We start from the raw sequence: 25,014 nt of genomic DNA, 5'->3' as shown, positions 1-25,014 counted from the left end.
GAAGTCGGTACCAATGAGAATTTCCTCCTCCTCCTCCTCCTCCTCCTCCTCCTCCTCCTCCTTGGTTTCATTCTTTTTTACCTGAGGAGTCGGTATCGATGAGAATTTTCCTCCTCCTCCTTCCACATGTCATTTTTATTTTGTATTTTTCCCCAGAGTGCAGAAGAGACCACGAAAGAAGTAAAAGTTTGTTTTCTTGCCTTAACTCCTGGGTCTTCCTATGCAGTCTTGAAGCTTTAACGCAATTTTTTAGTGTCAGCTTACACCGCTTGCCTGCTTGCATGATGTGCATGCACGTATTCCTTTCTTCTTTCGTGTTACCAGAGTTGAGATGGTTTGTTTTCAAGAAGGGATTAATATTTAAGGTCAAGTCAAACCAGCAGAAGGTACATTAAACGTCATCTTAAGTTCAAGTGAAGATGCAGTGCGTTACTACCCTAAAACTGTTGGCCTTATATTTTACTAAATTGTTTATGTATTTTTAATGATGAATTGATTTATTATTTATCTTATTTTCTTTTCTAACAACTGATCTATTCTTTCTGTATTTCCGATAATCTTTTGTAACTTCTTTCAAATGAACGTCATATTCGTTGCAAGCTAGAATTTCAAGTCATTTGGATGTTTCATATGAAGAGAGGTTTATCTTTTGAATGATTATAATAATAATAACAACAAAAGGTTTTAACGTCGTTGCTTCAGCGGCATTAATTCTGTAGAGTTTCATTCTTATGGCGGTTATAAGAAACATAGAGAAAACTTCTAAAAAAAAATAAAGCCGCTGAAGCAACGATAACATTTAATAAAACCTGTTTAAAAGAGGGTCTCCCACCAAATAATAATAATAATAATAATAATAATAATAATAATAATAATAATAATAATAATAATAATAATAATAACATGGGTAACTAATGATGCATCGATTGTATAGGGTAGTTGTTTGCTGCCCCTTGGGTAACTGAGGGTTTAATGGAACAGACATATCGGGAATGATTTAACAAGGGAATTATGATTCAATTATCAGAATCCACTGCCAGGAATACTCCATATAGTGTTCCTGCTTAGGTCGTTGCACGCAACTTGGTATAAAGCCGTAATGGAGAACCTCTTGTTTAAGCTGTATATAGTCTGTTAGTCACACATCAGTGTCGAGGCTTATCGCCAGTCACAAGTTTGTCTTGTGTCAACTTTTGTCGCGAGCCACTTGTTTGTCATTGATCAGTAGGGAGTGTCTGTCTTCTGCCGTGTCTTTGCCTTGCCGGAATTAAAAATGTCTGTTGTAAAGTATGTTTTTGTCGTAACTTGTGCCAACTTTTGTCGCGAGCAATCATATTTGTCATAGAGCAGTAGGGCGTTTCCAAGGCCAATACAGTAGATTGGCCTTGGGCGTTTCTGTCTTATGCCGTGTCCTTGTTTCGCTCGAATTAAAAACGTCTGCTGTAAACTGTCTTTGTCATAACTGAGATGTCAAACGCCTGTCCTCAATCAATTATTTGTCCAAAGTTACCTCCAATACTCTTTGTAAAACCTCTCAGGCCCATATAAATTGTGAGTTTTCTTATGAAGGAAATGATCAGTTTGTAATACTCGTGATACGAATCGTGAGTTGTCATTATGAAGAAAATGTGAGTGTTTTAAAAACTGATAGCAATATAAATGTGTAACTTGGAACGCCTGTCCGAAGTCAATATTTGTCATAGGTTTCTGCCAGAACTCTGTGGAAGGTATCTGACACATATCGTGAGTTTTCATATGAAGAAAACAATGACTGATGTCTTCATGCAACACACCAGTTCCACAGCAGTATAAATGTATAATTTGGAACTCGTGTCCTAAGTCAGTTATATGTCATATGAAGGAAATGATAAATGTGTTCATAATGCAACTTAAAGGAAATGATAAATGTCTTCATAATGCAACTTAAAGGAAAGGATAAATGTCTTCATATAAGCAAAGCTTAAGAACTGATAAAATGTCTTCATAATGCAACTTAAAGGAAAGGATAAATGTCTTCATAATGCAACTTAAAGGAAAGGATAAATGTCTCCATAATGCAACTTAAAGGAAAGGATAAATGTCTTCATAATGCAACTTAAAGGAAAGGATAAATGTCTCCATAATGCAACTTAAAGGAAAGGATAAATGTCTCCATAATGCAACTTAAAGGAAATGATAAATGTCTCCATAATGCAACTTAAAGGAAAGGATAAATGTCTCCATAATGCAACTTAAAGGAAATGATAAATGTCTCCATAATGCAACTTAAAGGAAATGATAAATGTCTTCATAATGCAACTTAAAGGAAATGATAAATGTCTCCATAATGCAACTTAAAGGAAAGGATAAATGTCTCCATAATGCAACTTAATGGATTAACATTATAAATGTTTATTTAGGAACTCCTGTCCGTAGTCAGTTGTTTGTCACAGGTTTCTTCCAATACAATTTGAAAGCTATTTGTCACAAATTGGGAGATTTTATCTGAAGGAAATGATAAATGCAACTTATGCAGTTAGTCTTAGGCGTCTTCCAATACTATTAGTAAGATATGACACATATCGTGAACTATCATATGAAGGAAATGGTGAGTGCTATCTTCATGCAACTTACGAGTTTGACACCAATTTAAATGACGGATATTCTTACTGTGTTTGGTACGGTCGTGATCGCAGGGGGCTTCACAGTCTTCATGAGAGCTCCTCTCTTTCGGGCTTCCCTCACTTCCGTCTTCCTGACGGCCGTCGAATCGAGGAACCGTAGGCCGTGCAGACGGTGGAGCACGTACAGTCTGGAAGTGGGGAAGGATGCTGTAGATAGAGGCTTCATTTGCATAGCAGGACAAAGAGAAGTTTGGTTATCTCCTATGAATAGTTTCTGGAATCTCTCTCTCTCTCTCAGAAGGACTTTGAAGCACCAACTCTCTCTCTCTCTCTCTCTCTCTCTCTCTCTCTCTCTCTCTCAACAAAAAAAGTACTTTGAAGCACCCTCTCTCTCTCTCTCTCTCTCTCTCTCTCTCTCTCTCTGTCAGAAGGACTTTGAAACACTGGAAGTTGAAGTTGCAGAACAGTTAGCATTTGTACGTTCGAACGCCGTTGACAGTCACTGTTGACGTTTTTAGAGATAGAGAGAGAGAGAGAGCTACTCATGGCGTAGGAAGTCCTAGAAATTCCTTCGCAAGAAATCCAATTAGCCCATTGTGGTCACAAGATGGGCAGCCGCAGTAACACAAGATGTAAACAAAACTTGGAGAGGAGGGACTTCGTAGGCGATACAGGAATTGCAGCGTTGCCATATCCCCGTAGCCGAGATAGCTAGCACAATAGCCTCCCTCCCCTGGTGGGGCGCGTACTAACTTCAATGACATATGGATATGTCACGTAGTAGAAACCTGGTTTCTTTTCAAGTTTTCCATATCTCAGACTTTCTTAACGATTTTGCGTACTTAGTTAAAAGAAGTTTTCTACTATGGCAACTGGGTGTTTACCAAATTTCCTACGATACATATAAGCAAAGACTTAAGACTCCAACCTTTCATAATTTTATTTTGGGAATTTTGTACGTTGAAAAAATATACGCGCGTGACAATCTTTAGGTAACAGAACTACGTGGGACAGGGCCCGGGGAGTTAAGTGTTGGGGGGGAGGGTGTGTTATCGAGATCATATATCATTACCCTTAGAAATAGAAGCGTTGTTTTGTTTTCTCTCTTGTGTTTGAGAAAGAGAGAGAGACAGGTTGTTGCTGTTTGTGATTAAGCTGGTCTTATGCCAGCATCGGCCTAAATAATTTAATGATGCGTAAGTGAATGGTAAGGAAAAGAGAGAGAGAGAGAGAGAGAGCATGAATTAATTTTAGTGTTTAGTAAAAGTTATTTTGTTCCAAGGGGTCCACAACAATGAAAAAACTGTCAAGAGTTCATGTATAATTTAAAAACACTTTACAAAGCTTTCGAACCCTTCCCTGGGTTCATCTTCAGTCCAACGAAAAATTATTTGTTATATTAACAGGAAGTATTCGACGATAATGGAATACCCCTTGTATTATGGTCGTAAACATTACATTGTCAGGTGATGTCATGTTTTGAGTCATTATTAGATAAATAAGATGTAATTAAGAGCAGGTACTGCCCCGAGAAAATTAGACTGGAATGACACAAGAGCTCCGAATATTGTGATATTAAGATTAAAAAAATAATCACAGAGAGAGTTGGAGACGAGATCTTTAAAGCTCAAGAAATGAAATATTCAACCTCTCTCTCTCAAAATAAAAAGAAACAATTCGCCGTTTCATTTCGCTGATCATATTGCAAGCTGGTGACGTCAGAGATACCTAAGAAATTTACGTAATGACAAATCTCAGGGTTTGGTGGTCTCCTAGCAGACAGAGCCAGATCTGCTGCCATAGCCCAGCCTCCCCCCCCTCCCCCCATCATGGGGTTTGTGTGAATTATATCTTAAAAAATAATTGATCGTTCTTTCGCCTCGTTGATGTGAGAAAACCGTTAAAATTGATCTCGGCTGATTAAGTCAAAGACTTATTTCTCCGTATTTTATTGATATACGCGAGGGCTGAAACTTAAAACAGTGTCACTCCCTCCCTATTGGGCAGCAAAATCAGTGTAATAAATCTTTCTTTGCCTATGAAGTGGTTTTAATCTCTCCCTCAGTGCAATGGTTGCAGATTTTAACAAGTAAAAAATGCACGGAAGTTTCTTCGGCGGAATCGAGTTTTCTGTACAGCATATAGTCAAGGCCACCGAAAATAGATCCATCTTTCGGTGGTTTCGGTATCATGATTATGAGCCGCGGCCCATGGTACTTTAACCATGGCCCGGTGGTGGTGGCTAAATTTAACCTTAAATAAAATAAAAACGACAGAGGCTAGATGGCTGCAATGTGGTATGTTCGGTGATTGGAGGGTGAATGATCTACATACCAATTTGAAGCCCTCTAGCCTCAGTAGTTTTTAAGGGCAGACGGACAGACAGCCATCTCAATAGTTTTCTTATACAGAACAATAAAAACTTGGCTGACTCACCTCTGAACTCGACCCAAAATGAGCTGTACTGAGGTTTTGACTGTAACCGATGTCGATCTGACATCCTTACCTGTATCTTCTGTAATCTTTTTCATCTTTGTCTAAAGAAGAGAGTTGGTTCGGGCAGGCCTCATTGCCCAGCAGACTGAGGTACCGTAACTGAGGAAACTTTTCGCTGACTTGGTCCAAGAACTTCTCTAAATTGGCGACCTGTAGAGACAGAGACAAGAACGGAGTTGAGAGATTTCCTAAATGGTCTTATAAGGACATTCAAAGATTTTTTGTTTTGTTTAAGGACATTCAATGATTTTGTTTTTGTTTAAGGACATTCAATGATTTTTTGTTTTGTTTAAGGACATTCAATGATTTTTTTTGCTTTGTTTTGTTTTTTTGATTAAGACGAACGAATAGATTAAGTTTGCATTAATTTTGCGATATCAAAATGAAGACTTAAGTCATTGTTGAAGTATTTAATTCCCTTTAAAAAAATAAAAAAAATAAAATTAAAAAAACATGCATTATACTATGGAAGGTTTTGTTTGAAATAGTCTAGAGAAATTGTGGTCTTTTAAATTAAAGCATCTGATAAGATATATTCTTTTTACTAAGCAATCGTTCTCAATTCTTTCGAAACTGATGCTGCCTCTCATTTAAGCCAGTCTGTTCATGCCACATTTGCTAAGTACACTATTCATCTCGTCATTGACTTCCTTTAAGAGCAACTTCTTACTACCACACACACGCACACTCACACATACATACGCACAAGTTTACGTCCGAACAGATAAATGTATGGTACTTTTCTGAAGTGAAAATTCTGCTAGATTTCCTTGGCTACTACGTAACCCTCCGGACACTCGATAATAACCTTCGTCCTCACCTTATTCTTGTTGAGAGAGAGCGTGTGGAGGGTTTCCAACCTCGGGAGTGTGACGGTGTCGTCTATGAAATTGTTGTCCAGGATGAGTTCTTCCAGGTGGGGAAACTTCTCGAGTCCTTCCAGTGACCTGAGGTCAAAGAGAGAGAGAGAGAGGATAGAGGTCAAAGTCTTCGGATGGCCACAAGCTACATGAGTACGTCCAATGCTGATCTATTCAGAATAAGAGTGGATTCATTAGATACCCATTTAAAAAAAGAGGTTTGTCATTTCTTTGCGTATAATTATGATCGAAACTTGTAGACCAAAAAGGGGACTGTTATCACTTTACGTGTTAGATTTTACGATCAAAATACGTAGAGCCTCCCGAAGGTATTAGTGCTCTTCCATATAGGTTCATTCACGTCATTAAGCTACTTTGATATGTCAGCCGAAGCTATTTTTATTTAGATGACCTGTGTTTCTACCTGTATTGAAAGTTGATTAAAATGTGTCAAAATCTCGTTATACAAAGCGTTACAGTTGCTTTGTTTAGGTGGTTTCGATAATTTAATGGCTGTATTTAATATCTGTTATCAAAAATAATGTTAGTCATGATTATTGAGATCAGTGGTTTGAGGTGAGACCGGAATACTAGAAGCTAAAGCTGAAAAACTAATTATTATTATTATTATTATTATTATTATTATTATTATTATTATTATTATTATTATTATTATTATTATTATTATTATTATTATTATTGGAGAAACAAATCCACAGTAATGTGCATATATTCCAAGATAAATCTGTACAGAAAGCTTTCTGGATAGATATATATTTAAGTATATATTACTGTGAATTTGTTTCTCCATTTCAAGACTCATGCTATTATGACCATTTTTTATAATAATAGTAATAATAATAATTATTATTATTGTTATTCTTACATACAAAAGGTGCCTTTTTTGGGGGGCGGGGCCGATGTTTTGTTCGGGATTTTGGTGATTCCTACGAATCCTAGTAATGTCAAACTTCACGTATCATTAAGTTATTGCATGAGAAGATCCAGTAAACTATTTTGATGAATGTCGATGCTGGTAAGCGTTAAGGGTGATTTTAATGTACCATTGAAGAAACGCCGTTTTATTACAACACTGTTTGCGTTTACCCTACTTACGAACATCCAAGTTACAAATATTTAGAGATACGAACAAACGGGGGTCATAAATTAGAATAGTTTTCAGGGCGCTTTCATTTGCTACCCGTAAGTTCAAATTTTGTTTTCCGTGCCTATTCTGTACACACAGTATTGTGTATTGTGTTTTAGGATGAGAGAAAAAAAAAAAACTTAGTCTTTTGCTGATTTTATACCCTACTGTACTTGATTAATCATGAAGAGTACAGTAACCAGCTTCCAGATAATTCAACATACAAATGGACGTCCGGAACGTAACTAGCTTGCAACTTAGAGTTTTCTGTATGATAATTTCCAATAGTTTATGACTTATTTGTCTTCTGTGAGCTCGAATGAACTTGGATTATCGAATAGAAAGTTTAGAGCGAGAGGCGTTTTTTGCAGTACCCTTGGTCTTGCCTCATCTCCTGAAGTGGTCTGTTCGGAAAAATACTTACCATGCAAAAAAAAAAAAAAAAAAAAAAATCGAAAATTGTAGTGTTGTTGGATCTTTCTTAGATATCACTATCTTGGAAAGATCCAACAACACACTACAAATTTTCGTGGGTCGTTATCTAGGACTAATATTTCTTGAGGTCATTATGTTTATGATATTTTCAGTGTTTTATTTATGTTTTTACGGTCATCCCCAACGGGCTTCTGCTAAACACGCCTTTGTTTGCAAAGGTGGGTACATACCGGGTTTAAAATCCTTGGGGGTCACTACCTAGGAAAGGTCCTCGTGGTATACGTAACATAAACACAAGAGAGGAACTGAGTTAGGGACTTACTTAATAGCATTGTAAGAGAGGTCTAATCTCTTTGTTTGGAGTCCGTACGTAGCTCCCAGTATGCTTGGAATGCGTTGGCAGTCTTGTCCTACGAAACATAACTGAAAAGAAAGAAAGAAAATTAACAAGGGGTCAGTTTTGTACTACCTCTTCCATTTGATGCAGATAAATTGGAAATTTATTATTCAGGTGGAATATCAAGACTGAAGTTTTATACGACATAAAATATTCCATTACTTTATTACAATATTTTTTCAATATAATTCTAATTTATTTTAGACTTTTGCAGAGCTGTGAGTGGTTTTACTGCTATTCTGGGGTGGATATTCTCCTGTGAGGCAAGTTATTTTCTTTTATTTTTAGTTATTCATTGTTATTATATATCAGGGTCGTTTCTTATCTTCACTATACAGTCAAGTGTTAACCTCTTCAGTTTCCCAAAGTGGAAAAGTATATTAGTTTCCCAAAGTGGAAAAGTATATTGCTTTCCAAAAACTTCAAAATTCCCACAGGGGTTAAGAGAGGGACGAGGTATTTCTGCTTCAGTGGAATCTTGACGAGTTGAATGGCAAATCCAATTGAGAAAGGATACTGAGGTTTTATAAGCCTCTTGTTTCTCGTATTAATGTTCTTGTTAGGTGTCTGAATTGGTCAGTAAAATTGATCTGTAGATAAAGCAGATGAAAGTAGCTACATTATTTTTATGTGTGTAACATTTAAGTAGACATACTTTGCTACGTGTATAAGGGTTCTAGATTTTGAGCTGCATTCGCGTGAAATGTTTAATTACGAGTATAGTGCTTCCAAATAGCCTGAAAAAGGTGGAAGAGCACAAAGTCTTAGACTTCAGTAAGGTGTTTTTGCTCCCGGTATTAAATTTGTCTTGTATAAAGACAACACACACTCAAGGTCTAGTCTCTTTGAAAGAGAAGCAGAGTTGGTTTTCCGTGTTTTCTTCTTCTCTTAATTTAACTTTGCTGGAAAATATTTCCAGGAAAGCTATTATCCTAGTTTTAAAGTTCCTCGCTGGACGAGTTCGTTGCGCACTCGCCTGTCAATCTGGTGGCCCGAGTTCGCTCCCCCGCTGCTGCCAATGCGGAACCAGATGAATTTATTTCTGGTGATTACAAATTCATTTCTCGATATAATGTAGTTCGGATCCCACAATAAGCTTTAGGTCCCGTTGCTTAGTAACCAATTGGTTCCTAGCCCCGTTAAAAAAAATATTCTAATCCTTCGGGCCAGGCCTAGGAGAGCTGTTAAACAGTTCAGTGGTCTGTTTAAACCAAGATATACTTAGCTTATCCTAGTTTTAAGTACTATTATGAAGCTGCATCGTTATACTCATTAGTGAAGTCTCACCAGGTATTAGTTATGGCCTGCTATTCTTATTTGCTATTGCTATATATTGCTATATGAATATACAATTATTGTTTGCGCATTATTTTACAGGATTCTTTAGGCATTTTTGAAAATGACATATTGCTTTTTGATGTGTTAACCACCTGCCGAGATAAAGAAAGGAGTTTTGTAAAGTTTAACACTGGAATTTCAGAGGAATCAAATAGATTTTGCAAAGATTTTTTTCAACTGGTTATCTCGTGCGGTGGATTTGAACCGACCGTCGCCACCAGCCACGAACGCCAAGGCCTCTCTCTCTCTCTCTCTCTCTCTCTCTCTCTCTCTCTCTCTCTCTCTCTCTCTCTCTCTCTCTGTCGCTACTTCATTAGGATATCAATTAGCCAAGCACTTCGGGAACCATGGCGAAAAAATGAAAAGTCGAGGCGACATCGTAACTCATTTTTCCAGACGTGGATCGGGTCGCTTTGCCATGATACCCCTGTGGCTTCGAGATCAGGTTCGCCAACTGTGTTTCTGCTACTTCACGCTGTTCCGTTGTCTCGACTTGGTCGTTAGGTGGCTGGCGTGAATGTCCGTAGGCGTTAGCTTCCACCAGCATACTGAGATTACTGACGCGATGCACTAGGATCTGACAAAAACGCCTCTTAAAAAAAAGATGCCAGATCTAATAGATTATCACTTTTATTTTTATTTTTCCCTTAAAAATTTGAATGGAGTGAAGGAAACGTGGCAGCTCCTGCAAACTTGCGATGAACTGAGAGTTCGAGCGGTTCGAACTATTTCGAGAGGTTCGGGTGAATTCGGAGTTCGAATGGTGGACTTTTTTTCCGAGAGTTTTCTATGAACTTAAAAGTTCGAACGGCGATTCGAAACTTTTCAAGAGGTTTAGATGAATGTGAAGTTCGAACGGCAGTTCAAACCTTTGCCCAAAGTCTAGACGATATATATTATAATATATATATATATATATATATATATATATCTATATATTATAATATATATATATATATATATATATATATATATATATATAGATATATATAATATATATTATATATATTATATAATATATATATCGAGCTACAATGTCCTTTAATATCTAATTCGCTCACCTCGGAATTAATATATTTTCATATATGCTTAACCGAAGGGGAATTTTTTTTTTTTTTTTTCTCGATAATAGACTTGCCTGGATCGGGGCGCGATCCCAGGATCCTTTCAAATCCAGGAACGTCAGTGAAGCTTTTTTACCTACTACACTACCGCGGTAGTGTAGTAGGTAAAAGCTTCACTGACGTTCCTGGATTTGAAAGGATCCTGGGATCGCGCCCCGATCCAGGCAAGTCTATTATCGAGAAAAAAAAAAAAAAAATTCCCCTTCGGTTAAGCATATATGAAAATATATTAATTCCGAGGTAGAGCGAATTAGATATTAAAGGACATTGTAGCTCGATATATGTATATGAATCACGGAAAAGTGATATGACTTATATATATAATATATGTATATATATTTGTTATTTGTTGGAAAATGCAAACTTGAATCAATTTGGAAATGAGAATATTTAATTAATTGTTTTTCTCGAATGATCATAAAATGGAGAAAGATTTAGGATTTAATGTCAAAGGGTAAGATAAATTATATAAATATATCTATATATATATATATATATACTTTATATATATATATATTTTAATAAAAAATTATTAATATAATTATATATATAATATATATATATATATTATCTGAAATGTCGACAAATACTCTATAATTATGATCTCTGAAGAAAAGGAAATGTCACATTGATATGTCGTTTGGGGATCGTACAGTTGGAGGTAGAAAAATTTACTGTATCCAGGATTAAACGACAGGGATCAGTCATATACAATGCTCTGGACTCCCATTCATTCCCTATCATGGAGACTAATCCCTTTAACATGCTCGACATCTTTCTGCTGCGTTCACGCGTTAAGTTTATATATATAACTAGCTGACCAACCCGACATTGCCTGGGAAAAACATCTGAAAACCATAAACTCCTCCCTCTCTCTCTCTCTCTCTCTCCGTCCTCCTCCTCCTCTGCTTCCTCTTCTCCCTCCTCCTCCTAACTTAAAAACACGTTGACTCCCTTGTTGACGAAAATGGGCGGTGCTTCCACGCTTGACGTCACCTAACCTCACCTGATCCCCTGGGAGGCGGGGCACAAGGTGAAGGGAAGGTAAATAATCTCCCCCCTTTCTATGGTTTCCTGTAGGACGTCTCAAGTTTGTTGACCGGTAGTTTCCTTGTGCTGATATTTTTCCCATTCAGAAATACTTCTGTATAATTTTTCTCACCGGTAGTGATTGAATTTGTAATGTTTATATTTTGGAGTAATGTTGTAGAGGAGGAGTCGGTACCTTTTCCTTTTTTTTTTATGACAGGTCATTTTGTAACTTAATAAGAGTATCGATTGTCAGTTACTGATTTGATAATATTTTTAGCGAAGGAATTGCTGTCATGCCTCCCATGGTAAAAGAATGTAGGATTTAATCAAATATTTTACAAACCATATTATTTAGCAATTCATCTTGGAGTATTTTCTTTGATATCTTTGTGTGTGTATATAATATATAATATATATATATATATATATATATATATATATATATATATATATATATATACACAATTATATATGTATAATATGAATTTATATATTTTTCCTTGATGTCTGCTTTGTTTTGGTTTGTCTTACTACGTCTTAAGTAAAGGTATATTCTTTCCAAAAGGATTTGAACATCTGACAAGGGCGTATACTCTGCAAAAAAGAGGGGGTGCCCCAGTGTTGTCACTTACATTTGTAACAAGCCTTAGGGATCAGGTACGAGTAAAACTTTATTAGACTACCACTTATGATTTAGATGTAATGGGAGTTTTTGGTATGCTCTGGGACCACCTAATTTGCTAGCAGAAACTACTTATTAGTACAGGTAAGGAGTACTAATGCGTGAAGTTTGAAGGTATTTTTTAGATAAAAAAATTTATGGGTGCATTCGGTGGATGAATGAATTATAAAGGCACAAAATTATATGAAAATCAGCAAATTATACAAGTAAAGAGGGACGAATACATAAAGGGTGAAGATATTTGAGTATTTTATATATGAAAAAAATTCATTTGTTGAATTAACGAAAAGACACAACAATATACATAAGTGAATAAAAATGTGCAGCAGACTGGATACACTGGTAAAAACAGAATAGTGTTATATTGCAATAATAATTGATAATGTAATTATGTATAGCCATGCAGAAACAAATTGTTTAAATGTATTGGCAGGAAAAATAATTAAACTTAGTGAATTAGTATATGGAAATAGAATTAACGTGTACTTAGTAAAACGACGTGAATTAAGTAAAGTTAAAACACGTAGATTAGTAGTCAGTTATGAAATTAATCTGAAAACTACTAAATAAAATAAATGAATAGATAAATAGGAAGAAGAAAGCAAAGTTAGGGGACAAAGCAAAGTTTAGGGGTCTTCGCAACATATGCGCCTCGTCTTTTGGGTTGAATTCAGAGGGCTTGGAGGGAGCTCATGTGACCGGTAACCCAAGCCAGGATTTAAAGCTTTGTGAAACGTAGTTCTCAGAATTTTTTTTTTATTTTGGTTTGTTTATTCTATCTTTTGTTTGTTTGCATTACGAAGAAACGGGTTAAAGGAGTAATCGTTTGAAGGTGGAGGTATCAGAAATGCCATAACGATAATAATTAGTATACCAGGTAAGGTATATTATATGGTATGATTCAGAATGAGGAAGATGAATAAATAGATGTCTGGAGGTTTGATAAGGGAAGAGCAGGGTGGTCTTAGAAAGGGTGAGTGGGACAAGCGTAAACTATGGAAGTGTTTGTGTGTAAGAGGCTTGCAAGTAAAGGGGGAAAATGATACGTTTTATGTATGGTTCTAGAAGAAAGTCAAAGTGAATTGATAGGTAGACAGTGTGAATTTGAGTTGAAGATCTATTATATGGACCATTAAGTTCACAGAGGGATGAAAACACTGTGATGGAAGTGACTCTTGTGTTAGAGGAAACAAACACCAGAGTGACTGGCGTGTTGTAAAAGTGGATCTGAGACGAGGTGTCTTATGTCTCGGTGGCTATTTTGATATCCTTATCGTGCATGTGTGTATAATTTGCGTGAATGTATGAATAGACGTAATGTCACTTATATGTGTGAAAGCATGCATCACATAGTACTTACAGACATAATGTGTCCGTTAATCTTAGGTAAAAAAAAAAAAAAATTTATTGTTAAATCGTAGCATTAGTATTGGTAATATAATGTTTCCTGGATAGCCGTTAGTACTCAACCTTTTTACCGAGGTAATTAAAGTTTTAGCAAAAACGGAAAAGCCTTGCCTTGGGTCATAGCCGTTGAATTAATTTTCCAGTTGTCTCATGAGAACTCTTGCAGCGAAATGTTTCATGTTCTTCCACTACTAATTGCCTTGAGAAGCCTGCTTTGTAACTGAATTAAAAAAAAATGTACAAAAATAAGCCACCTCTCCGTTAAGCATGAACATGGCGCTCTAGATCAGGAAGCTGAACGCCCAGCGAAAGGGTTCTTAGAGAGCAGAGCCAGTACAGAGGGTTACAGAGCAGAAGAATTTAGCGAAAAAGAGGCAAGTCACAGGGCATTCTAGCAAGGCCAGAGGCAAGTCTCCCAGTGCATCTGGTCAAGCAAAGCCACAAGCATACCCTGGGCAAGACAGGTTAAACATAAATGGAAACATCACCAAAAAATCTTGGCTTTTTTTCTACCTGAATGCCATAGACGCGAAACACCACCAACCTGCTTTTGGCCAGTGAGACGCCCGTCTGACGCATAATGCAGGGAATTGCCCAAGTCCATGTCACCGACCACCGTGGCATTACACTAGAGGAGGACAAGGGAGGAGGGAGGGATGTTAAAAACATGTCGACAACATGTTGGATACTAGTAGTATTTCAGTTGTAGCTGTTTACTGCCAACGCTACGACATTGCGGCTTTAACTCTGGCATGGCTACGCCTAGGTTTGGTCAGATAATTCTGCTTTGATCAGAAAGTTTTGTACAGTTAAGAATTGTATTTCATAGCAGTACTCTTTTATAAATTTGGATTCCTGTGAGTTACTCCTATATTTAGCAGCACATGGAGGCTTATGTGTGATCAGTTATTGACTGTCCATGACAGGGGGATATATATGTATTAATATGTATGTATTGTTTGTCTAATTTTAATATAAATTAAATTTACTTATATATATACATTTATTATATCTATATATATATATATATATATATATATAATATATATATATATATATATTATATATATATATATAGTCTAACATATCTATGTTTATGGAAAGATCATATAAAATATACTGTGTACAATAACAACATAATAATCAGACATAGAAAAATTGACATGTGTGCACATGCTTTAGCTATGAAAGGGGAGAGAAATTTGTGACCATCTTGACGGAAGGTTATTGATGCTGAATGGTTTCTGTTCTTTAAAGAAATCGTTTAAAATCGTGTCACATCTTCAGTCGGATAATAAGCATTGGTGTCCCCAGGGATGCGAAGTAAGAAATGAGATGATTAATAAGAGTGCGATTGCTTTTGGGTTAATTCTTTGTCCTGAATGGGCGCATACGTACGTACATTATATATATACTTATGTACATGTATGTATATATAATATATATATATATATATATATATATCTATATATATATATATATATATATATATATAATATCATATAATATATATAGGAGGTATACAGGAGCGCAGACATAAGAGGTTCAGGAGGTCCATTGATACTAAACATGAAGGCCAAGATTTATTATAAAAACGTTTCGCACATCAACTTTGTGCATCTTTGTGCATCTTCAGTCTGTAAAAAGAGAAATGAATATATTACTAAAAAACAAAAAACAGGATCGACTAGAATGGAAGGAAAGCAAGGAATGATTTTTGAGAGAGCCAGGTCCAAGACGTTGACTATGCCAGATGTAGAGGTGAAGCCGAGGTGTTGTTATTCAATGGGGGAACCAGCCTTTTAATAATTAAAGATTCCAAGGTAGTTAGGTGGTCCGGGTCTTTAGTATAACCTATTATCGAGAAGTGCTGTTTTGATACATTTATTTTGCATTTGGTGGCATGATTCTTGATACTAGAAAATTCAGGATTACTAATTCTTTGACCTGTTCTATAGCTGAAACCCATATGGCTACAATATCTCATCTGCAGTAATCTTCGAGTCGATCCCACGTAAGTTGCAGGGCAACTTACGTGGGATCGACTCGAAGATTACTGCAGATGAGATATTGTAGCCATATGGGTGTCAGCTATAGAACAGGTCAAAGAATTAGTAATCCTGAATTTTCTAGTATCAAGAATCATGCCACCAAATGCAAAATAAATGTATCAAAACAGCACTTCTCGATAATAGGTTATACTAAAGACCCGGACCACCTAACTACCTTGGAATCTTTAATTATTAAAAGGCTGGTTCCCCCATTGAATAACAACACCTCGGCTTCACCTCTACATCTGGCATAGTCAACGTCTTGGACCTGGCTCTCTCAAAAATCATTCCTTGCTTTCCTTCCATTCTAGTCGGTTGGTACCTCAGTGGTTCTTCTTCTCTTTTTAACTATTTATATTTTATTGCATTTTAATGAATACTATTGTGAATCCTGTTTTTTAGTTTTTAATATATGCATTTCTCTTTTTACAGACTGAAGATGCACAAAGTTGATGTGCGAAACGTTTTTATAATAAATCTTGGCCTTCATGTTTAGTATCAATGGACCTCCTGAACCTCTTATATATATAATATATATATATATATTATATATATATATATATATATATATATATATATGTGTGTGGGATGATGAATGGCATAGAAGTAACATGGTTGTTGCTTTTGGTAGAGAGTTATTGGCAAGGAACTGGCCTCAAAGGTCCTAGAAACGCGGTTGTGTATGCAAGACGGAAGTAAATGGTAAAGTGCGTTGAAGAGAGTCTTCCTGTGGAGCCATCCCTCTAAAATTAAAAGCATGAGGTATTACCCCCCGTCGTTGTGTGCTTCAGAACAAAACACACACACACACACACACACACAAGTCACTACCCAATACATATTTTAATTTCTGAACTAAAAATGAACCTTGCGCCTAAAATTCCCACAAGATCACTAGTTGCTTATATCTCCACAGACCTGAGTTCAGATAAAAGACGAACGCTGCTTCTATGAGAAGGAAGGTTGTTGTAGGAAATTAATTAAGAGAATTTGAGAACTGTGGGAGAGGGGGAGTGGTGGGGGTTTGGGGGAAGCCACCGAAATGAACAAATAGCCCAAAGTTGTGAATTGGTTTTCTATTTTCCATTGACTGTTGACACGAAGAAAGAATACCATGAGTGTATGTATCCGAGGATGTGCGTGTTAACATGTATGGGTGTCTGTGTAGATGGCAAACCTGTGCACGATTGATGTTGGTACACTCTGCATATGACTAGCTGGCAACTGTCCTCTCATTATGTTTGTTGTCAAGAGTCATTTAATCTTTGAATAAAATATGACTAAAAGCAATAATGAAGCAACAAAAGTTTACACAGCTACTGCTATCACTACCACTACACCTGCTTTTGGCGCTACCATAAACACGAACGCTTACTGTAACATTGATTATATCCATCATAATAACAGTCGTAGGCTATGTACGAATATTGCAATTTAGTCACAGTAATGCAAGTTTGAAACGCCCACCGTCAACACAGTCTTACCTGCAAAACTGCATTGCCTTTCACAGGGGACATATTGTTGTTGACATGAAGACTTATTGCCATGTCTTGCATTTGCTTTTAAAAGCGCCTGATGATTCTTGGATGTTCGTATATTTCACAGTAATATATATGTTTTGAAACCGGTTTGTTTTCAGAACACTGTCTTTTGGTCGAATATCCTCAAATGAGACACTTCATCAACCGCAGAGACTCCTTGTCAGAGGAGAACTTCAGTGTTCGAGATGTGTCAGAAGCTTCTGCCATTGTGAAGGACGCGATTTGGACGAATGAGCAATTCTGAAAGGTTGGAGCGGAAGTTGCCGACACCTACACTTCCGAGTGTCGGGGCACGTCGCACTAAGCAGTGTAGTCTACACAAACACCTGCCATTGGAGACTTCACTGCTTGAAAGATGATGCTGAATTGAATGAAACGAAAGGAGAATATTCACACCAAAATAAGAAATAGGAGAGATAGAAGCTGTAGTCTTCCGCTCCGTGACACTGCCAGTGGCTTTCCTTTCTGAAGCACCCTTTGAGGGACGCTCTTCTTGTCCTCCCCCCCTCCCCCCTCTCCCCCCTCTCCCCTCAAGGAAGGAGAGCCCTCACTAGGAATATCACCCGCCCCCTAACCCCTGAGTAACCCATAGTCTTCCCCATGGCTCCTCAGGTCGTCTCCAATCCCCGTCTTCCCTAACATAAGATTACAAGGCAGTCTAGATTGAATACTCCCACTCCTCCTCCTCCTCCTCCTCCTCCTTGCTGCCCCGAGGAGGCTGTCTTAGCCCCCTATTCAGCAAACCGAGGCTTAACTAGAGCTTCACTGTAAGGATTTCGATTCTAAAAATAGATTGTCAGCATCAGAGTTAAGTGGTGTGTATGATTTGGAGGTTGTTAAAAGTTTAGGCAATTCACAAAGTTATTTCAAAGACTAGCTTAAATTACTTGCATCTAGTAGGTATTGTTTTTAATAGTATACCTCTTTAGTACAGGCAAAGCAGCATGTACAGGAATAAACTCGAAGAGCAAAAAGAGGAAACAAGACGCGATGATAAGAACTCTTATGAATGGCGTTGAAGGTCTCGTTGCGTGACCTCTTTGTGGGGGAGGGGGGGGGGGGGGCGGGACCTTGCTAAGAATAGAGGGGAAGACCAACCAGGTGTCAGGTCACCTGAGACAATTAGGTGATGATGGTAATCATGGCAACTTGATTTAAGGTGCAAATATTTTGGAAATACTGAATATTAGGTACCGGATGTCATGAATATTCAGTAGGATTAATTGGACAAGTTTATACTAAAATTTTACGTGTGCATGTTTAGGAAATCCTGAATATTAGATACTAAGTGTAATGCATATTTGGTAGGGTTGATTGGTTGATCTTATTATTAATATGAATAGATGACGATAAATCTCCCCTTTTGGGTGTATGGACTGCTGCCTTGTGATTTAACGGGCCAGCACGAGACCCACTACCCCAAAACATTGTTTACAGGCAGTCCCACATAGTAAATATGATCAAGTGGGTAACTAGTGGTATGGACAGCTCGCTGCTAAAATTTAGTAATGTTTCTCCGAATAATAATGTCTACATAAATATCTTTCAATAATGCCATCAGCTACAAAGGCTATGAAAACTAGAGTCGTGAGGAGCTTGGTACCGAAATTTGGTAATACAGTTAATGCTTCTCCAAATAAAGATGTGTTTGAATATATTATATCTTTAAATAAAGTCATTGGTCGCAAACGTAAGGAAGAATTTCTAGTTAGCTTATTCAACTTAAATGGTGATGAATAGATACTCATTCGCTGAAATATGTAAAATGACATGTTATTTGATGTCGTGCGAATTTGTAAGATTAAAAGTCACGAAACAGCCCATTGATCGCCTAGTCAGCTTAAACTTTTCTTTAGGATGATGGGAGGTTGGAATGGCTGGGATCTAATACCTAAGATTACCTGCAGGAGGTAATAACACGGGATCAGTCATGCACAGTGTTCAGGACTCCCATTCATTCCCTATCATGGAGACTAATCCCTTTAAAATGCTCGACACCTTTCTGCTGCGTTCACGTGCGTGCCTGAAGTGTTAAGTTTATATAATAACTAGCTGACCAACCCGGCATTGCCTGGGAAAACTCTGATGGACAACCAATAAACTCTCTCTCTCTCTCTCTCTCTCAAGTATGAAGTTTAGGCAATGAGTTGAGCGTGCTATTGAGGAGGAATAAGTAGACGCAGATGAAAACGATTAAGAGTAATTAGTAGTCAAATTTTTTTTGTTACTGAACAGAATTAAATGTTTATCAGGAGCATTATAGTGGTATATGGTTAAATAGAATATTACATCTAATGTCTATTTTTGTTAAGGGAGTGGTGATTGTAACAAAATCGTCAGAGCATCTTGAGGAACAAAATCTACAGTAGATTTAGTGATCAGATTTTGAAAGAAGTCCAGTTCTGGATAAGGGACCCATGGTGGTTTGGGGCACGGCGGATCTTTGGATTGCGCAGCCTTGGTGGAGGTTTACCATCTTTCAATGCTCTTTTTAATAGCTAGAAAGAGTTTTACGCTATTTTTTTCACGGATATTAGATCTTGTAGCTTGCATGAACTTTGACCCATTATAAGTCAATTTAATTTTGAAGCTTATTTAAACAAATCTTTATTGTGCACCTTTGAACTCAATGTACTTCATGTTTGTTTTTCCAGTTACTGATGTTTTTCAATTCCTGATCATAATTTTCCAGTTACTGGTCATACTTTCCCAGTTATTGATCATATTTTTTAATTTACTGATCATACTTTTCCAGTTACTGGCCATATCTTTAAGTTACTGATCAAACTTTCCAGTTACTGATAATTTTTTCCATTTACTGGTCATATTTTGCAACTTCCTGATTTTTTAAAAATTACTGATCATACTTTACCAGTAACTGGTCGTATTTTCCAGTTACTGATAATATTTTTCCGTTACTGATCATATTCCAGTTACTTATCATACTCCAGTTACTGATCATGTTTTTCCAGTTACTGAGCATATTTTCCAGTTAATGTTCATATATTTCCCGCTAGCGATCATCCTTTTCCAGCTGATGGTCTCTGAGCTTATGCAACACAACGTTAGGTACCCACTTTGTAAATAAGCTTCCAGCATCTTTCATAATCTTCCCAGCTCGGCATGTCCCACGTCTCCTAAACGTCTTGACTCTTGTACTTACGAATTCCTTTCTAATTGATGCTAAGCTTGTGAGCAGCAACTCGGCGTAACCCGTGTTTACTTGTTGAGTTGTTCTTGTTTTTAGATTAAGGCCAGCACGGACCTTGTCGTTTTTTTATACTGCCTGAGCCAGCCACATTCGGCTTCCTGTGGTGTCTACTGAACCACCTACTTCGTACTGTCGTAGAGTGACTATCTCTACTAAATCACTTTCTACTATAGGAGATTCACATCAACCGTGCATTTGATGTCTAGGTCAGTCCCTTACGACGCTCCTGATTGGCTGTTGATTAGCCACTCGCAGGGGTTAGAAACTCCCAGTCTCTCGAGAGAGTTCACACAGGCAGGATGTATGTTCCACCTCTCTTGAGGGATACGTCTTTCAAAAGTATCCCTCAGGAGACATGGAACACACATCCTGCCTATGTGAACTCTCTCGAGCGATTCCAGCCCTGCGATTGGCTTATCAACAGCCAATCTGGAGCGTCGTCAGGGACGGTCCTAGACATCAAATGCACGGTTGATGTGAATCTACCATAACTCATCATCTTCTTGTTGTCTTGGGATGACCAGTTCCTTTCAATGTAGGGCTGCACGTGTGCCCTATGATTCTCTAACTGTACTTCATTAACTTCAAAGTCATCGGTTTCTGGGCCTCGTAGCTTCGTGCACTTCAAGGTTTTGAAATCCTCCCTTTTTCCTCTGAGCTCCGATTCCTGCAAGGCCCCCAACAAGTGTTTCTTTGATAAAGAATGAGGCCGTATATATACGGGTATGATTGAATTCTTCTTCCTCTGCATGTGATTAGATTATTCAGCTCAAAAAGGCGTTAGTTTGGGTAATATATGATTGCTTCGTCAGCTCGAAGGAACGAGGACCCAGAGTAAATTCAGATCAAATAAGTAGGTTTAAAGATCCTAAACTCCAGAAATTAAATCATCTGAATGAAAACCATTACCCACGTATCAGTTGATACAGAATCAACATTGTCATTCAGTAACAATAAAACAATGATTTGATTCTCCCCAAATTCCAGAAATTGAATAATTTGAATGAAAAGTATGACCCACGTATCAGTTGATGCAAAATCAAGTTTCATTCCGTAACAATAACACAAGACAAATGGATGTTTTCCTCCCTAATCGCCATAAATTGAATAATCTGAATAAAATACACTAACCACATATATCACCTGATGCAGAATCAAGATTGCCATCCACTAATAACGTTTATAAACAGGTTATACAGCGCATGTCGTCTGGATAATATGATAATTATTATTAATGTCCACATTTTTCAGGAGTAGTATCGTTGACGTAAACTGGATCTCGGTGTTCAAGTGTGCACAGTCAAGAACAGGTTTTTTATTTATTTTTTTTTTTTTAAGGTTCCGGTCTACAGCCTTTAGGCTTTAGCTGGTGTACAGTATACACATTTATTCTGGGTCCTCCAAAAGGTCAGGGGATATCACGTAAATAATCGTATTTAATTATGGTGAATTTACTTATGTCTATGTGTTTTCCTTAGGAAAAAATGTGTTTTCATAATAGATTCGGTTAGATATCACGTAAATACTCGTATTCACTCAGGGTGAATTTACTTATATTTGTGTTTTCGTAATACTCCAAGCGTCCTAGTTTCCATCACTATTTATTTTGCATATATATATGTGTAATATAATACCCCTTGTGGCATTGTTCACATTACTGTTTTGATGTATGCATAATACTCATTGTTTACTTCACTAAATATGTTTGTAACACAACATATGTATATGTGTTCATGTGCTCCATGTGGCCTTGTTCACTTCACTATTTGAATGTGTATGTATATGTCATATGTATGCACATAATACTTCGCAGTCACAGACTGCTCAGGAGTGCCACTTTGCCCCTTAAGTCACTGGCACCTAAAAGGACGTAGGATCTCTCTCCCTTACCTCTAACTTCAGGACTTCATTGTTGGGACTCCTGTAGGTGGTGATGCAGAGGTGAGCTGTCATGTTTCTTTCCTCGGGGAGGTCGAAAGTGCAGCACTTCCTGAATATCCTGAGGGGCACGCCGCAGGCCAAGCACTCGTAGGGCGTGTAAGAAGCCCCTTCGCGCCTGCTGCAGGGCGTGGGATTGTCCGTGAAGGCGCGAGAGAGCCCTCCGCTGGAGGAGGTGGGCGAATAATATGCGTTAATGTAACCCAGGTAAAAGGCAGGATACGTCTCCAGACCTAACATGGCAGTGGTGGTCTCCTGCTCCCTACGTCTGCTGTCTCCTACTCCTCCTCCTCCTCCTCCTCCTGCTCGTCCCCCTTCCTCCTTTCTCAGCCCCTAGACGCCCTCTTGAGTAGTGTACCTCTCTACACGCACACAGACACACACAAACGCAGAGTTTCTGTTATCGTGGTGGGGAGGCAAAACCTTGGCGTTTGGCGTCTGGAATCCCGTTTTCTATGACACTTTATGGAATGGATCTCCTTGGGGGAAGTGACCCGAACTTCCTAACTTCGAAAATCCTGAGTTCGCATTTAACCGTTGTCTCGGTTTCTCTATTTCGATGGGGGTAACTTAATTAAGGCTTCTTTTCCGTGTTATTTTTCTTCTTCTTTTTCCCTCCTCCTCCTCCTCCTTCCCCTCTTTCCGTACACGTCACTCCTCCTCACTTCTACGTCTTTGCCAAGGCCTTCTTAGGCCTCTTCCATTCAGGTTCCAATTGCATAACTTCACTAGATATTTTATCTCGGTCTAGAGTCTCAGTGGCCCAGGAGATGGCAACGCTGCGTCGTATTTTCTCTCTCTCTCTCTCTCTCTCTCTCACTATCGACGGCTGAAATATCAAACCACAACTTGGATTCTGTTACAGATTCCTATTATACAAATGCGTGCTTCCCTTCTCTGGGTGTGTATGTGTGTGTGTGCGTTTGTTTGTGTTGTCAACATTCAACATGCGAGATTCATTTCAGATGCATTGCTCAGTTGTTGTTGTTGTTGGTGGTGGTGTAAAATATAACGTTTATATGAACGTAAATCACTTACTTCATTTACGTTTATATTGACTTCATGCAAATTTAGTCTTCTATACACAAGAGAACGCACACGCTTAAATAAAGTTGTATACATCTGTTATTGTTTTATATGCACATCATATATGTAATAGTTCATCACTGGAGCAAACTTTACTGTGTAGAATTTGAAACGTCTTATATTGTGTGTTTGGGATTCCACCGTTCCTTGTCCTTCAACAAAGGGAATTGGAATAAAGGTTGCGGGTCAGTCAGGTCTAGGTCAGCGGTTATCTCTTCATTACATATGGCAACACTGAGGTAACATATTTATCCATTTCTGTTTTGTTTGACTCTTATCAAGATAGAAACATACGGGTGGCTTCCAGTGAAATTTTTTGCAAGGGGTTGGTTGTGGGCCAAGAAGGACATATTTAGATTTTTTATGACAAACATATATTTGTTAGAACAAAAGTGAAAATAGGAGGTAGGAAAGATTCAGAATGGGGTTGAATGTTATGAAATAACTTGAGTTTGGTATTAATGGCATAAGAATAACATTGACATAGAATGTGGATGAGCAAGTTTTTTGGAAAAAATGCTGAGAAGTGATGTGGATGCACTTGGATTATATATAGAATAAAATGTGAATAGTCAGATAGCCAGGTAAAATTTATAGAATATAGTCTTCATTGGTAAAGTGACCATTTTGAAGGATACTTTAATGCAGATGATATAAGTGCCATGGTGAAGATAAGAAAAGGTATAAAAAGTTCAGATAGTTATTCTGAACTTTTTATACCTTTTCTTATCTTCACCAGGGCACTTACATTAATACCCTGTGTTATGGTGGCGATAGAATAGTTGAATTGCTGACTAGGATGTGGAAGGTATGTTTGTATGAGGGAAAGGTTTCGGAGGAATGGTTGATAGGGATAGTTACCCCTTGTACTTGTTTTAAAGGGATATGTGAGAATGAAAGGCTTACTGGGAAATAATATTAATGAATATGACCTACGTACTATCCATATCAGGGACCACGAGTCATTGTTTTTCTAAAATGTCTTTCAAACTAATTATCTGATCGAAATGGCACTTTGACACAGTGTACAAGACACCTCTCACTACTTTTGGTAATATATAATATAGTGCATTGTCAAATGGTGTTAGTTAAGGTGTGTTTACGCATGACTTTTAAAGGCAAAGTCGCTTGAGTCAGCAGGACTAAAATACAGAATCGAACGTCCGCTATCCACCATCCCTTTCCTCTCCCTCCCTCCCTCCTTCCCTCTCTCTCACGCTTTCTTTATCGCTGTTTTTCTCATCTCTCCCCCACAATACCTCTCTGAAATTTACAATATGCAATAAAATACCGTTTTCCATGATATTTTTCAATACCAGCGGATAATTGGTGGGTTCATAATGAGAAGGGTAGCGAGGTTTGACGTAACGACCATAATGGCTAAATTTTCCCAACGTTTTCTGTTTATGGCAAGGGCAAGAGAGAGAAGGTCTACCCAAATGGGGTGGAGTTGTCTCCCACCTCGGGTAACTACGTAGGCGATGATGTATCTTATAGGTAACTGCTCAAGGTCATTTTCTTTTACGGCAATTCACTCGCAGTAAGGAGGTAGAGAAAGCTCTGCCTACTTGGGGGATTTTTTGGGGAAGTGAGCAGACCTCATCTTTCTCTAGGCTGTGGTTAATAGTATCTTTAGCATGTCAGGTAATACTGTATTGTCTGCCGG

General features: G+C 37.7%; 1 protein-coding gene across 10 annotated transcripts in view; it reads right to left on the bottom strand.

Annotated features, from left to right (window-relative positions):
- Positions 1-25,014, bottom strand: part of LOC135210001 (leucine-rich melanocyte differentiation-associated protein-like) — a 42,836-nt gene that overhangs the window by 5,870 nt on the left and 11,952 nt on the right. For 4 of the 10 annotated variants that reach the window (XM_064242754.1, XM_064242758.1, XM_064242757.1 and 1 more), the window contains exons 2-7: positions 22,215-23,091; positions 14,066-14,149; positions 7,864-7,964; positions 5,920-6,046; positions 5,110-5,249; positions 2,650-2,791 (exon numbers count right to left, since the gene is read on the bottom strand). In XM_064242754.1, coding sequence (XP_064098824.1) covers positions 2,650-2,791; positions 5,110-5,249; positions 5,920-6,046; positions 7,864-7,964; positions 14,066-14,149; positions 22,215-22,502 — 882 coding nt within the window. In that variant the 5' untranslated portion in view covers positions 22,503-23,091. Of the gene's footprint in view, positions 1-2,649; positions 2,792-5,109; positions 5,250-5,919; positions 6,047-7,863; positions 7,965-14,065; positions 14,150-17,056; positions 17,565-22,214; positions 23,119-25,014 lie in introns of those variants that run through there. The other 6 variants (XM_064242755.1, XM_064242760.1, XM_064242761.1 and 3 more) reach the window with 6 other exon arrangements.

This window comes from Macrobrachium nipponense, chromosome 39, assembly GCF_015104395.2.
Source record: "Macrobrachium nipponense isolate FS-2020 chromosome 39, ASM1510439v2, whole genome shotgun sequence".
Lineage (NCBI taxonomy): Eukaryota > Metazoa > Arthropoda > Malacostraca > Decapoda > Palaemonidae > Macrobrachium > Macrobrachium nipponense.
The sequence above is the reverse complement of the archived record's forward strand: the minus strand, read 5'-3'. Positions and strand labels throughout refer to the sequence as shown.